Source organism: Balaenoptera borealis (genome assembly GCF_965194805.1).
Source record: "Balaenoptera borealis genome assembly, chromosome: 1".
NCBI lineage: Eukaryota > Metazoa > Chordata > Mammalia > Artiodactyla > Balaenopteridae > Balaenoptera > Balaenoptera borealis.
Window position 1 is genome coordinate 132,765,417 of NC_138860.1, and position 16,650 is coordinate 132,782,066.

General features: G+C 33.4%; 1 protein-coding gene across 1 annotated transcript in view; it reads left to right on the forward strand.

Annotated features, from left to right (window-relative positions):
- The window catches only part of NEGR1 (neuronal growth regulator 1), a 930,286-nt gene extending 914,602 nt beyond the window's left edge, over positions 1-15,684 (forward strand). Inside the window, exon 8 of the mRNA XM_082358652.1 lies at positions 4,726-15,684. Coding sequence (XP_082214778.1) covers positions 4,726-4,850 — 125 coding nt within the window. The 3' untranslated portion in view covers positions 4,851-15,684. The remainder of the gene's footprint in view (positions 1-4,725) is intronic.
- The last annotated feature ends 966 nt before the right edge of the window (positions 15,685-16,650 follow it).

Genomic DNA, 16,650 nt, shown 5'->3' on the forward strand with positions numbered 1-16,650 from the left:
AAGAGATAATAGATGTCCCTGAATGCTGAGCCACACAACTTTGGCTTCCCTCCACAGGCAATGGAAACCCCTGAAGGTTGGGGCTAATGTAGGCTTCTACTCTTGCCTACACTAGTACAATCTACTGTCCACAGAGTAGTCAAGAGCATATTTTAAAATGTCAGCTAGCCTCCTCTGCATGAAACTGTCTTGTGGCTTCTCATATCACTCAGAAGGAAACCAAACCCTCACTATAGCCCAACTACACCTGTGATCACATGCCCTTTCCCTTCTAATACTACTTAGAATGAATAGCAGTATGATATTCATAGGCAACTAAAAACATGGCAGGGAACATACAACAGATCTGACCATTCCAGAGACATAGCTGGATGTCTCCAAATTCAGGACCATATGTGGGGGCCCAGGTTCCTCTACACTCCCTGTCTTTTGCTGCAAGAGGATGATGCTACAAAGTTTGATGCATGCTCTTCCCCTATAATCTGCCTCATGATCTTTCTTCCTGGTCCTGCTGAAATGCTGAAGGAAGGTATTCTGACTCTGTACAGGTCTTAGAAGGTAAGAATGAGTCTAAAAGTAGAGAGAGAAGAAAGAATAAAATATGGGTCATGAAAGTATTCTTCTGAAAAAAGAAGTCAAGATATTGTGTCCCCTTATGTGTTTATGGTGATAATATTGGAAATGGATGTGAACTTTATCATCATTCAACAAACAATTAATTGAACACTTACTAAGTACTAGACTCTGTGTTCTGTACCAGTGATAAAATATACATATAATAAATCTTGGCTTGAAGACATTCTTGGTCTAATGGGGAAAGATAGATATGTAAATATGATATTAAATATAATGCCAAATTAATTTGTCATATGGTTTTATAAAGACATTTCACTTTTTAAAGATGATATTTGAATTGAGTCTTAAAGCTAATTTCTAATAGCTAACAGTTATTTTCTTTAATTTCTTAACATTTTCTATAATTTCTTAAATAGCTGATTGGGATTTAACATGCCAAGCAAATCTAAGTGGCCCAAATAGTACTAAGACCCCTAACTTTAGTACCATTAGCCTTGTATTCTAAATCACTCAGTTTACAAGTCCCCCCAAAACACATAATAAATATCAGTCAGTGAGATAAACATTACATAATAATAAGATACCTAAGTCAGTGGGCTACTATGCTGTAGTTTTTTAAAGTGAGATATATATATGTACTAACATGTGTATATCACTGCATTTTGTAAAAAATAATTGTTACTGTGTCTGCTGCCTGGACTACTTACCTGCCATGAGTCCTTGGGGAGCCCTCCCGTGTTCATTCATTATCCTTATAGTAATTATATAAATCCTAATGTTCAATATTTGCCTTTTTATTTATATCTCCAACTAGAATGAAACTTTCCTGAGAGGAGATGATTGAGTTTTATTTATCTTTGCTTGTGTTCAATTCCCAGGACCAAAAAATGATGCTCGATGTATACTTAAAGATGATACATGATATATGACTTGGCATTAGATATCTGACCTCACATTCCCTTAACTAACTTTGCTCTTTATTTTGGGGCCTACTAATTGTCAATAGCTACTTTACAGTACATTTTCTATAATATTCAATAATTGCAAGTAACAATGCTGCAACAGGCTCCTACTTTATTTTAGGACTAATGGAAGTATTGCATTCACAAACAACTAAAAAATACATCCATTTGAGACATCCATGGAAAAAAATATATACTGTTAATTACAAAGTAATATTTAATTTTTAAATATGATATATATTTGTTATGTCTAAAACAATAGGAGGCTGAGTAGAAGATAAAGGAACATTGGAGAAAAAGATGGCATTTAAGGTATATGATAAAAAGGAATATAAATGGAGATATATGAAATTGAGTAACAAAAGGATCATACCCACCTTATTATATATTGTATTTCCGGTACTTAGTACAGTCCCTGGTACCTAGCTTAATAAATATTTGCTGAATGAATGAAAGAAAGCATATGGTAGATTCTCTAGCTTATAGACAAGTGGTTTGCTTCAGAAGAGATTCTGTTTTGTAGGAGAGACATACTCCTTTTAACTCTGACCTATTTATTTATTTAATTGAATTGTTCATTCAACAGATATTTCTTGAATAGCCACTATGTACCAGAACTTGCCAGACATTGTGTCTGGAAACACTAAGATAAATAAAACATGACCTAGGAGAGTTTACAGTCTGGTGAGAGAAATAGATACACAAATATTTGCAATGCAGTATGATAGTTGTATAAAAAGGAATATATATTGTGACCTAATGACACAATAGGGTAATCTGCTCAGCTTGTTGGAGAAAGAGAGGGGATTCAGGAAAGATTGCCCCAAAAATGCATTTTAAAGGATGAGTAAGGCGTTTTGAGAGTCTTTTATACTCTACCCACTTAATGTACTATTTAATTTGTCATGATATAAAAATGTTATCTTTTCTTTGTGTGCTTGGCTTTTAAGATCTATTTCTTATTTATGAAATCATTTTATGTGCTTTGCTTATTATTAGTCCTGTATTATTATACCAGTTTTATTGCACTCAAGATTCTTAAAAATACAGCAAAAATAACTCTGAAATAGCTGTCACTGAGAAGGTAACAGACCAATTAAATATTTGTTTATATTAAAAATAAAACATCTTTCTAAGTCTTGAACAAGAGAAAATAATTTAAGGAGTTTTGTGGTTTGAAATTAGACTTCTTACCTATCAAAACTTGAAAAGTTATCTGTTCAACAATAGACTTATTTTCTTCATCATCTTCTCCTTGTTTAAAACTCATTTGTGATGCAAATAAAAACATCAAATAGTTGATTTTACTCCATGTTTACTAAAGAGTAGTAGTCTCAGCCCTTGAATCTCACTCACATAGAATCAACAATTGTACTGTCAAGAAAACTCCCCACTGGCAGGGGCCAATGCATCTTTCATCTCCTTTAATTTCTTAGAGTTCTAAACAACACAATTTATTCTTCTTGTAATGTGAAAATATAGTCATTGGTGAAAGTTCCATTAAAAACTAACTGTTGGTAATTCAAACTCAGTGTGACTAAAACAGCTTCTGGATTTATGAGTTTGGGGGTGAAACAGTATTTTTTAAATTGCATTATTCATTTCCTAGTAGGAAACAGCGCTTGAAATTCAGGTTTCATTAAGAAGAGGTAGTTAAAAGTATGTTGGTGGAGTTTTTTATTATTACTATTCTTATTCTTATGGTAAATGAAAATCAGTCTCAAGCAAAGCTGAGCATGCCTGTGACAGTTTCTGTAACACAATATAATTCACGTTCAAAGAGGCAACTGTCCTCTCTGAATCGAAGTGGAATCCATTCAGTGGACTCCCACAGTATCCCAAGCTTGGTGAATCTCTAGGTGAAACCTCTCAGTGAAAATTCAACGTGACTGTTAGCCAAGTACCCACAGGAGCTTCTCTATGTATAAAACTGTGATCTTTCCAATGTATGAATGTAATCATACAATTCAACAGCTCCAAATTCTTCAAAATCTCCTTCAGTCTAAAAAGCTAAACTTTTTTTCCATTACAGTCAAGGTCATTCTATCTGCCTACAGTTCCATTTCAATTCTCTCCACTCCAGGCCTCAAACTTCACAGTCCAGCAAGACTAACCTACTTATAGATCCTAGAATACATGCCGTGCTCTCTCCTTTCCTCATGCCTTTGAATATAGTGTTTTCCCTACCCAAATAATGGTCTCCTTTGGCAAAACTCTCTGTTAAATCATCCTTCCCTTGCCCAGGCAGATTTAAATACAGTTTTCTGTGTCACTGCAGTTTGCACATGCAATTCTAATGTTCCTAGGATTGGAAAAGATATTAGAAGAGAAAATCTCTTTGTTTTTCCAGCATTTTGTATAGTATTTGGCCAATAAAAAAGATCCAAAAAGATATTCATGTATATATGTATGATATCACTTAGATGTGGAATCTAAAAAAAGTAGAACTTGTAAAAACAGAGAGTAGAATAGTGGTTACCAGAGGCTGGGAGCTGGGAAAACTGGGGAGATTGTTGTTTAAGTGTACAAACACAATCAGTAGATAAATAAGTTCTGGAAAGCTAATGCACAGCATAGTGATTATAGACAACATTACTGTATTATAACCTTCAAAGTTGCTAAGAGACTAGATCTTAATTGTTCCCACCACAGAAAAGAAATGATAATTATGTGACATGATAGAGGTATTAGCTACCGTTATGGTAGTAATCACATTGCAATATATAAATGTATCAAATCAACACTGTTGTACACCTTAGACTAAAACAATGTTATAAGTCAATTATATCTCAATAAAAATTTAAAATATATACTAAATGAATATTGTCCACTAATGCAAATATTTACAATGAATGTAAGAGGAATAATAATGTTAGCTGATATTTGTTGAATACTTAGTGTGCGTCCAGCCCAGTGCAATGTGCTACATGTGCTTCATCTCCAATTCTCACTGCAGCCTTGCCAGGTGGATTATATTATTTCTATTTTGCCCTTGAGAAAAGTGAAGCTCAGAGAGGTTAGTCGAATAGGCCACATGTTGTCATACAGCAGAACCAGATGTGAACCTAAGTCTGTCTGACCCCAATGCCAGTGTTCTCTCCAGTACACCCAGCTGCCTTTTGATTATTGTTAAGATCTTGAAAGACACAAATTAGATTTTGATTTATTCTTTTCCATTTCTTTCCAGCTCCAAGTACAGCCCAGTATGGAATTACCGGGAGCGCTGACGTTCTTTTCTCCTGCTGGTACCTTGTGTTGACACTGTCCTCTTTCACCAGCATATTCTACCTGAAGAATGCCATTCTACAATAAATTTAAAGACCCATAAAAGGCTTTTAAGGATTCTCTGAAAGTGCTGATGGCTGGATCCAATCTGGTACAGTTTGTTAAAAGCAGCGTGGGATATAATCAGCAGTGCTTACATGGGGATGATCGCCTTCTGTAGAATTGCTCATTATGTAAATACTTTAATTCTACTCTTTTTTTGATTAGCTACATTACCTTGTGAAGCAGTACACATTGTCCTTTTTTTAAGACGTGAAAGCTCTGAAATTACTTTTAGAGGATATTAATTGTGATTTCATGTTTGTAATCTACAACTTTTCAAAAGCATTCAGTCATGGTCTGCTAGGTTGCAGGCTGTAGTTTACAAAAAACGAATATTGCAGTGAATATGTGATTCTTTAAGGCTGCAATACAAGCATTCATTTCCCTGTTTCAATAAGAGTCAATCCACATTTACAAAGATGCATTTTTTTCTTTTTTGATAAAAAAGCAAATAATACTGCCTTCAGATCATTTCTTCAAAATATAACATATCTAGATTTTTCTGCTCGCATGATATTCAGGTTTCAGGAATGAGCCTTGTAATATAACTGGCTGTGCAGCTCTGCTTCTCTTTCCTGTAAGTTCAGCATGGGTGTGCCTTCATGAAATAATAATTTTCTCTTCATCTCCAACTAATAAAAGTGTTTTTGCCAAATTCTACAATTTGAAAGCAAAAGTAAACCACAATAATAAAGTTAAACTATATCCTGTCTCTAAAGAACAAAGGAGTTATCAAGCTGTAAAAATCTCTTCCCTCATTACCAGTAGCATTTTGAGAATTTTGCCCCACGATGACTCAGTTTTGTGATGAAAAACAATTTAACTAACATAGTACAGGTAAATCTACCATATGATTTCTTTAGTTGTAGCTAAATGTTAGATCCACTCTGGGAAATAATTCCCTTTAAAATGATAGCACAGTCCATCCAAAGGATTGCCTAGCAATACAGCATCTTTTCCTTTCACTGTTCCAGGCCAAAATTTTTAAGATGGTTTGTCAGAAAGGACACAAAGTCCAATTACCTAATATTACATGAGTGGGTAAGCACTCAAAATTTTTGGTTCTGTGGCAGGTAAGTTGGTATGCTAGATATAGTGTTCCTGTGGATAGGAGTATTTTGCCTATTTTCCATCTGAAAACATCACTCAGTTGATAGTCTGGTATGCATATTGTATTTCAAAAGCTCCAAAATATATTATAACAAATATTCCATGCTGGTATGCAGCAGATCAATCCCTGAAATAACAAATTCTGCAGTTAAATCTTTCTCTATAGCCATGTCAGCTCAAACAAACAAGGCCAAAAAGAAAAAAAAAAATTACCATGCTTTATTTCTTCTTATATGATATATGTAAGATGTGTTCAAATGAAGACCAGCCACCAGTGATGAAGAATATCTTAAAATCTACTAATTATTAACTTATCATGGATATTAAATTATTTCTATCATAAAGAATGAAAACTACATTTTTGAAAGAAAATGCGGTTACTCTAAGAAGTATTATATTACAAGAATAGTTTGTTAGTGTTACTCTTTACTAAAGAAAGACCATAGCCTTGAAAGCCATTTTACAGGTTTAATAAAGTTACCAATTTCACTATACCTAGAGAGATTTCTGCAAATAGTTCCCTTTTGCAAGTCATAACAAAACACCTACTAATATAGCTAGAAACAAGATATTTCACAGAGGTTTTATACATTTAAGATATCTAATATTTTGCCCTGAAAGAAATGTATATAAGTAAAATTTAGTCCCAAAGTACACCATAAATCTGTTTTAATTAGAAATGTGAATCCTAAATGAGGAGGCATAAACGTACAATATTTCCACAAAATGGCAATAATATGGCATAATGCTATTAAATTTACTCACTGTAATAATTTATTACATTATTTTGACTGATATAAGGGTTTTTCTTAAACACATATGGCATTTTAACTTTGATTATTATTGATTTGCTTTTTAAAAATATTCTTTGTGGAATTGGTGAGTAAACTACAAAATATTTTTTGTGTGTATTGCAGCTTTAAAGTGGCACACTCCATAATAATCTACTTACTAGAAATAGTGGTGCTACCACAAAAGTGTTAACCATCAGTACCATTGTTTGGGAGAAAGAAACAGATCAAGAATGCATATTATACAGTGATCGCTTTCCTAGAGTTAAAAATACCTCCTCTTTGTAAGGTTTGTAGGGTAAATGTGAGGTAAATTGAGGTATAAACTATGGATGAACCAAATAATTAGTTCAAAGTGTTGTCATGATTCCGAATTTGTGGAGTCTGGTGTTTTTCCCATAGGATGTGACAGAAGTACAGTCATAGCTCAGTAGCTATATGTATTTGCCTTTATGTTAGAAGAGAATTCCTTGAGTGACTTTTTAAATAGAGGAGGTATTTACTATGTTTTTCTGTATCAAGCAGCATTCCTAGTTGTTAGGCCCCTGGACAGAGTGAAATCATGAGTATTTATGAGTTCAATATTGTTCAAATAAGGCTACAGTATTTGCTTTTTTGTGTGAATGTATTGCATATAATGTTCAAGTAGATGATTTTACATTTATGGACATATGAAACGTCTGATTATTCCATTTTATCAGTCCTGATTGTACAAGATTGTTGCAATTTCAAAATAGCAGTTTTATGAAACTGATTTATCTTTTGATCTATAACAATTTTTCTAGCTATTCATTTCAGCATTATATTTCCACAGGTTTCATTTGTGGGACTCTTTTTGTTGCCCCTGAATTTTTTTCAAAGAAAGAAAAAAGAAAAATAAAGAGCAGTTGAGAAAGGAGAGTAGAAAGAAAAGAAAAAGACTGAAAAGGGAAAGAGGTAAAGGGAGAAGCAAAAAAAAAAAAAGAAAGGAAGAAAGGAAGGGAGGGAGGGAGGAACCAGAATATTAGGGTAGCTGACTTAATACATTTGCATTCTTTTAACTGCAACTGGTGTAATTATGTTTTACAATGATCCCATTTGAAACGTAAGTCCTGTTACATCATTAAGTTCCTATTATGCAGCAATTATATAATAAAAAGTACTGCCCAAATTACAGTATTGTGTTATGGGGTGACACTAAAAGTTTTGAGAGAGAGAATGTCAAACTTAAAGCCACTTTTGGGGAGTTTAGACTTAATTGAAAAATTAATGCTTCATCATAACATTTAAGCTATATCTAGAAAGTAGACTGGAGAACTGAGAAAATTACCAGATAATTCAGGACAATATATATATATATATATATATATAAATACCCCAGTGTGTGAACTCAGAAAACTCTGAGAAATTTATCAAAGCCAATTATCTATATTGATCAAATTTACTGCATAATTGTTAATTTATCCATTGTGCTTAGCTTTGTGACACAGCCAAAAGTTATCTATTTAATCTTTTCAATAAAAATTGTTTTTTGAAACTCAGAAATGATTTAAAAAGAGGTCAGGTTTTTAACTATTTATTGAAGTATGTGGATGTACAGTATTTCAATAGATATGAATATGAATAAATGGTATGCCTTAAGATCCTTTGAATATGTATTTACTTTAAAGACTGGAACAAGCTCTTCCTGTCTTTTAGTAAAACATCCGTATTTCATAATCTGATGTAAAAATATGTTGTACTGTTTCCAATAGGTGAATATAAAGTCAGTTTATCAATTAAAATATGTATTTGACTCATTTGAAAACTCTATTAGTTTAAGGGAAAAAGGAAGAAATAGTAAACATATTTCTGCTATTCCCTTCTTCATTTTCTGCTGCATCCACTGTACCACATTCACGTCTTTCAGATACTCCAGTGCAATACAAGGTGAAAATGTTAGATGCTATAGTTTTAAAAGGATCCATTTTGTAGCCTTTCTCTCTATTGCTGATTCCCAAAGCGTCTAATAAGCTGAACTACATCTAGCCTAAAGAAGAACTTTTCTGGAAAGATTTTATTATCAATTATTTAGAACTTTTACCTGCTGAAATGCATCAAAGTTAGTAACAGAGACTGATGATGAAATCCTGTTGGTTTTTCAGACTAAACATCCAGGCAGATAGTACAATTTCATAAGACAGCTGGGTATAAAACAGGGAGTATATACTCCACTTCAAGGCATTCAGATACAATTTCAGTAAAAAAACACCTTGCTTTCCAAACAAAATGTGATTTGGCTGAAAGGCAAATGATGGCTTTGTGATGGTTATAATATGCAAATGAGAGCCACCCCAAATGAATGATTTAAGCCATCTTTTCCAAATCTGTCCATTCATGCTCATCAACCAAATAAAAGGGAACAATATTGTAGATAAACAAAACAACAGACTATCTGTACTTGGTGTAACAGGCTATTTTGAAATATGGGTGTCATTGCTATTCTGGGAAAACCATATCTACCGAATCCCTTCCCCCTCAAACAATGAAAACACACACTAATAAACATCTGATTTTCCCACTGGCTCATTATTTCTCCCTTTGTAAATTCTATTCTGCAAATAATCACATGGAAACAGAAGCATCAAGTCTCAGACCCTGAAAGCTAGCATATGAAGCAGGGCTATTTTCTCTCTGAACATAATAGGTCAAAACAGAGATATTCAAAATGACATCTAGGTATTTGGAAAATAATTACTTGCTTTTGCCTGGCAGGTAGAAATTTAAGAATTTTAAGAGAAAATTTTCCAAGAATAATTCATTCAAGATAATGTAATTTGATCCAAACACCAGAGTGTCAATGTACTCCCCCGAACTTTCGAAGAAGCATATACCTTCACATTCATGTAAGCTTTTGTCTAATAATCCCAAACTTACTGAAAATATTTAGGAATTGACATGTTTAGTAGAAAAAGAAAAAATTGGCAAATGAATCAAATAAATACTGTCCAATCTTCCTGGAGAGGAAGAAAGAAGGAATAGTTTTCAGTCGTCTCTCTAAAAGCTCCTCCCACAGCCCTCTTAACACTACCATGATCCTCCCAAGGTCTTCAATCTAAGAAACGTGCTCCACCTCAGAGACAGATGTGGCAGTTAGAATTACTCCTGAAGGGTCACAGCTATCTCTACCTTGAATTTTACGATGGCAAAGTACTTCAGCAGACATTACTACTCTGACTTTAAATGTACTTTAAAATGTTATTATTGTCTCATTGATGATGAACATGATATTCAGAAATTTTAAGTCACTTGCTAAAGATTATACTTCCACTAAGTGGCAGATCTGAGCCAAATGTGCAATGCAAAAATACTCCCAATTTGTTTCAGTTTCCATGAGCCTTCTTAGAAATAGAAAAAGGATGTGATCACATTACTAGCTTCACAAACAACTATATGTACATTTATATTTATATATAAGTAACTGTTTATATGTAGATAAATTTTTTTCCTTTAATGCCATCCTTTTATTTTCCAATGTCTCTAGAGGGTATGTGGTTTAAAGACAAATCACATTATACATCTCATCTAAAACTTTTGGGGTGCAACTGCCTTTGGACACACAGCCCTTGATAATATTAGGCCCATCACACCAAATGGAGGATCTTGTCATAATCATATGTATTTTTTAATATAGCATTTTGCAAAAACCTGCCAAGTTTTGAATAATCCACTAAGACTATTTCCTAGGCATCTGCAATCAACAGAATTCTTAGGGAAATGGAGAGCAGAATATATACACATTTTTTTTAAATTCACAATAGAATACTGATTTTAATCTTGAGCAATGTTGTTTGAGCCAATTTATATCAAAATACTAATTATATGCACATCTGTTTGTGCTGGGGCAGTAGAACAAGAGAAAGATTCTAATTTTAGAAATTAAACTATATACAACCTAAGGAATACATTTGTATTTTGTTGTCAAAATAGAAATATAACGCAAATCCTGTGAATATTACTCTAGTTTGAAAAAAATGAAAAGCACAACTTTCACACACATGTAAAATGAACACATTAATTCATTAATGAAGGACTAAGATGTTACAACCAGATAAAAGGATAATCCAAAGAACAGGCACATTTATAGATCAAGAATATTGAAATTAATATGCTAATAGAGGTAAAACTGGCTTCTTCCAGAATAAACAATTTAATTGAAACTTTAACCAACAGAATTTATTTATGTGTTGACTGACAAGAAATACTTTGCCTTACTATCATTTATCTACAACTTGTAAAATAGTTCAAATGCAATGAAAGGTGGAGTCCCCATAGTATCAGAACCAGGTAACCTGGATGGCTGTGTGCTAAATAATGCATGGGTTTTTCATTGCAATCCAAAATTTCCCCTAAAATGATGAGATGCAAAAATCTTAAAAGCAGTTGAATTTAATGAATTGCCAATATCTTAAGGTTTGATAATATCTCTTGCAATGACTCAGAAAAAAAAACCCCAAGTTATCTAATATTCTACATTCTCTATATTCTAATTACTCATTTTCTTCCTTAATCCACAAACCATTACCCAATAGTTTGGAACATATAGAAGGAGAAATAAACAAAACATAACAAGGATGGCCTTGCTTCAAGAATCTACCTTGTTGAAAAATGAATATATTTTGGACACTTGTTAAAAGAAAAAGTTTTTTGTCATTTGGAGGGAGGGGCATTTAATTCAGGGGATAACAGGAATTTTATATGAACAGCAATAAGGAAAATAAAGTAGCAGTTGAGATGGCAGTATCTCTTCAACCAAAATCAACGGTAATGGTGAAAACATTGTAAGACTATTGCTGAGCTGAATGGTCTGCTTCCACTTAATGCTAATGAGCCCAGTCCTTGCAAATTTTGGTTTGGTAGAAACTACAGGAGGTAGCATGGTCCATTAGGCTTTCAAAGCTTCAAAATGTTAAAGGGGATGGTTTTCCTCCTTCATTTCAAGTGAATTGCTAAAAGCATTGGGATGTTCCTCAGTGGAACTTTGAATTTGCTAGTTTCTTCATTAATTTTGACCTTTTTGCATTCAAAAAAGTTAACTTTACACTAAACGCAGCAGACTTCTACCTCCTGCAGGTTTGAATTGTGCTTAAACAAATACTCCAAGCACATGGAATTTCCTGAGAAAATTTGGGGACCTTATTTTAGAAAAAGAACTTATACAATATTCTTTGGAGACTATAATATGCTAATAAAAAAGAACAAAGTTTTCTTGGTTGTTCTAAAGCACCTAATAGAATCCACAGAACTCTTACATAGTTTTCTAAGTAGTTTCATAAATGTGGGTTGTGGTTGCCCTGAAACTTGATATCTCCCTACAGCACATTTGACAAGTGACCTGGCAAAAATGTGGTCAACAGCTCATTTATGACATACTCCTTAAGAAATTGTTGCCAGAGATTTGAAACTGCTTCAAGCTGATGTCTTTCAAAACAAAGCACATACTCACACATACAAACACAAAATCACATTGCTATCAGTGATCTGGAAAATAAACTTCCAAGCCAGCCATGTGGTGTTCTGGATAATTCAAAAAAAAGAAGAAATGACAACAGTGCAGCCAGCAGTTTCTGTTTGTTTCATTTGCTAAGATTTTCATGTAAGTAACATCTTGTGATTTAATTATTCAGAAGATGGCACCTGCTTTAAATGCTGACATGGAGAAAAACAGATTTTTTTGGAATAAAATTTATTTCTGGAAATACATTTTTCCTGTTGATGGATATGTAACTAGTTTATGCTTTTGAAAGTCTTACTGTCTAATAATTTTAAATGTTGACAAGGAGAAAGATTGTTTTTTTTTTTTAATTTGGAATTTTTTTTTTGCTGGAAATGTATATTTCCAATTTATAGATAGACAACTAGCATGTGTGTCCAGACATTTCTATTCTCTCATAATTCAGTTGTAACAATATATTAACAAAACTTTCATAGTTTAATATATGAGGAATGAATATCTTTTACAAAGTAACACAAGAAATTATACAATGAGCTTCATTTTTATGTTTAGGTACATCCTCAAGCTAGTATCATTTCAAGAAGAATCTGTCATCTGTTGATTTTGGATATGTTAAAAATAAACTTAGTTTAGAATAAAAAGACATTACCTTAACTTTTGTCAGATAACTCAAAATGTTCACATGACATCCATCCTTTCATGCACTTATCCTACAGGAAAGTGTGATTGGTAACCTTCGAAGAGAATTTTAAAAGGAATTATCTGATAGAGTTAATCTGGATGTTTAGAAGACAGTCACCAAACTGGAGCAAAAGTTCTCTGTTTCTCTAATCCTTTCTCTAGGAAGCCAGCCTCACCTTAAATCTGAAAAGAGAAAGAAGGAGAAGGGAAAAAAGAGGGAAAAGGGGAGGAGGAGAGGGAGGGAGGGAGGGAGGGAGGAGAAAAGGAGGAGGGAGGGGGAGAGAGACAGAGAGACAGACAGAGAGAGAGAGAGAGAGAGAGAAATTAACAATGTATTTTCTGTTCAGAAAAATAATAGGAAAATGTTGCCAAAGAAAGACTTCCTGTGTGTGTGTGTGTTGGTGTGTGTACTTACTGCTGCCCAGATCTATTATATAATGAACAACAATGTCTTTTCTTCACAATATGACTTCAGTTTCCACATTTATAATCAGTAAATACAGTGAGGTGAATAAAGGTTGCTATTCTATATTTTCCAAGTTGTCATTCCTCTTGTTTCTTTGAAAGTTTAATTACTCTTCATCTAAAATTATATTTGGGTTAGTATGTCATACTGTTTTCTCAAGAAAATATGACAATATTTCACCACATATTATAATGAAAGTGATAAAACATCCATTGCTCTGTGACTTGGATAGTTAATAGTGAATTCTCCTAAGAAATTGCTTAGTAAGAAAATAAAAGCTGAATTTGAATAGTTTACCACTTTATAAATAGGCACAGTAAAATAAAGAGCCATATCTTCTGTAATTGTCAGGAATAAGTTTTGGTGATGTTTGAAAAAAATCCCTAAAGTCCTGAGAATTTCACTCTTAATTTCAGGCTTTCAGAAAAACTGAAAAATATTTTTCAAAAGTAAATAAAGTAAAACTTTACTTTAAGGGGTCTCAATGTTTTATAAATCTGTGATACCAGTATATTCACATGTTATAGTCTATTAGTCTTGGTTGCAACAAGAAACAAACTGGCTAATTTGAGCAGAAAAGGAATTCATTGGAAGAATCTTGGCTAACTCTCAGAATGACGGAAAATCTGGAGAACAGGATGACATCGAGACAGGAAATGCAACCAAAAATGCAGCCAATAGGCAGCCAAGCACACAGCTAAGGTCATGCTACAGGTAAGGATACCACCTTCATGGACATCTGTCATCTCCATTGGAATCTCAGCTCTACTACTGCTACCCTGAGTAATATCTAACTGTTCCCATATCTGCTTCACTTCCCTAAGGTCCAAAGTCCTGAGCAGTTGACCAAACCTACATTTCTACACTCAAGAACTAAGCTGTCAGATGCAGGAAAAATCTACCTCACTTGAGTTTTAGAAGCAGAAGGTGGGGCTCTTTCTTTCACTAAGATCCATTCATAGGAGCTATTTCCAAAGTGATAGGGTGTTCAGATTCTATTTAGTCAAAATATGAAAATTGCCCATTACACGTGCCTCTAAGCAGGTGAGTTTGTAAAAAGTTGTACATGGAAAGCCATTATACATTTGCTGTCAGCTTAATTTAGTGAATATTCTCCATTTTAACTATATCTGAGAAAATGGTTTAATTATGCCTGCATAGTTAGGGTTTTCTACACAAAGTTCTTTGGCTGCTCATTGGAATGAATATATTGAACAATTTATCAGAATTTTATATTTTATTTGATGTAGTCTTGAAAAGTATAGTGGAGTTGATACAAATTCTAAAGTTAATATTTCATAAGTACTAAAAATTCAATTTGGGGAGATATATTTAGATTGATAGATAGCTACATAGATAGATATAACTTCTCTCAACATGAACGTTTCCTAGTAGGGGAAAAATTTGAAAGCCATTTCTTGGCTTTAAGTTTCCTTTTTAAAAACAACAATCAAACCAGACAAAAAGTCTCCCTCACTCAAAATATCTGTCTAATATTTAGAGTAGAATTAGCATATTATCCTGAATCTATATACTTCTTTCAGTTTATAGTTCAAGTAAGGGTTTTCTTAGGAGTAGTCTGGCTTCCATGTCAATTATTTGTTTTAAATGTAGAGAAGTATAAAATATTTTATATCACATTTAATATTTTAGTTTTTAAAAATTTTTTATTCTATATTGGAGTAGAGTTGATTAACAATGTTGTGTTAGTTTCAGATATACAGCAAAGTGAGTCAGTTAAACATATACATATACCTATTCTTTTTCAAATTCTTTTCCCATTTAGGTTATTACAGAGTACTGAACAAGAGTTCCCTGTGCTGTACAGTAGGTCCTTTTTGGTTACCTATTTTAAATATAGCAGTGTGTACATGTCAATCCCAAACTCCCAATCTGTCCATCCTCCCCACCCTTAATATTTTAGTTTAATAGGCATTTTTCTTGTATTCTTAATTCAATGCATCAAACAGGATCATGTGTGTAAGCAGGCTGTAAAAGGGTCATATTAAAAATTAATATTGAAACTAATCACCCTTGGGAAAGTAGCTTCGCAGAACAGCCCAGTATTCCAAATCAGATCAACTGTCTCTCTTTTAAATTGAAATTATAGTAATGTTAGTTTAAGCACTGATAAGCTCTGATGATATGGAGATTTTCAAAACTCTGTGAACTGAATTCCAGATTTCTGTCCCAGAGAAAAAACTTTACCTAGATTCTGTTATCTATGTAGTTCCTAACTTAATAATTTGAATGATGTTATAATGAGAAAAAGAGTCAAAAAATTATTAATCTGAAAAACAACAACAAAAAAATAAAAGCATAATAATTCGTTGAATGGCACATTCATGGCTAATTATTTTATAGGTCCTTTATTTCATAATAAAAGGGACAATGAGTGGCTACATTCAGAGAAATAGGTGCTATTATTTTCCTAAAGTAATGGGCTTTAAATCTTTGGAAAAGTGAATAAGGACCCTGTATCCACCTGTAACCCTTAATAATCAATAAATTTCCTTTTTGCATTGCCCTACATCATTTAGACTGACTTAAAATGTGATATTCATTTATTCACCACACATTTATTGAGTGCATACTTTTACCAAAACACTGAGTTGTTATACAAGGATGAGGCATCACAATGTAATGGGAGAGACGGATACATAAATGATTAGAACACAAATTTTGCAACACAGTATTAAACACAAACATTGTAAATGTATTTATGAAGTGTTTGGGGAGCACAGAAGACACGGCAATTAACTGTATGAGGGAGGCAGAAAAGACTTCACAGAAAAGGAGACACTGAAGTTTGATCTTGCAATATGACAGTTTTGTGCTGACTGTAAACTGCAGTAAAATTTTGATAAATATGAGCTTGAGTCCTCATGTCAAAACAGTAAAATTCTTTTTAATTTATGGCCAAAACATTATCACTTACATACATGAAATGCAAAGTTGATACTCACTGCCTCCAACTATCTCTTCCTTCCCATCCCTGTTGAACCTGTAGTCAGGTTTCTGTTCCCACACTTCGGTAAAACGCTGTGTCATAAATGATCTCCACGTTGCTAAATCCAAATGTAATTTCTCAGTCCTTGTCTTACTTGACTTGGTTAATGGATTGCTTTCTCCTTCTTAAAAATACTTTAAAAGGTATTTTCAATACTTGGCTTCCATAAAACCACATTTGCCGGGCTTCCCTGGTGGCGCAGTGGTTGAGAGTCTGCCTGCCAATGCAGGGGACACGGGTTCGAGCCCTGGTCT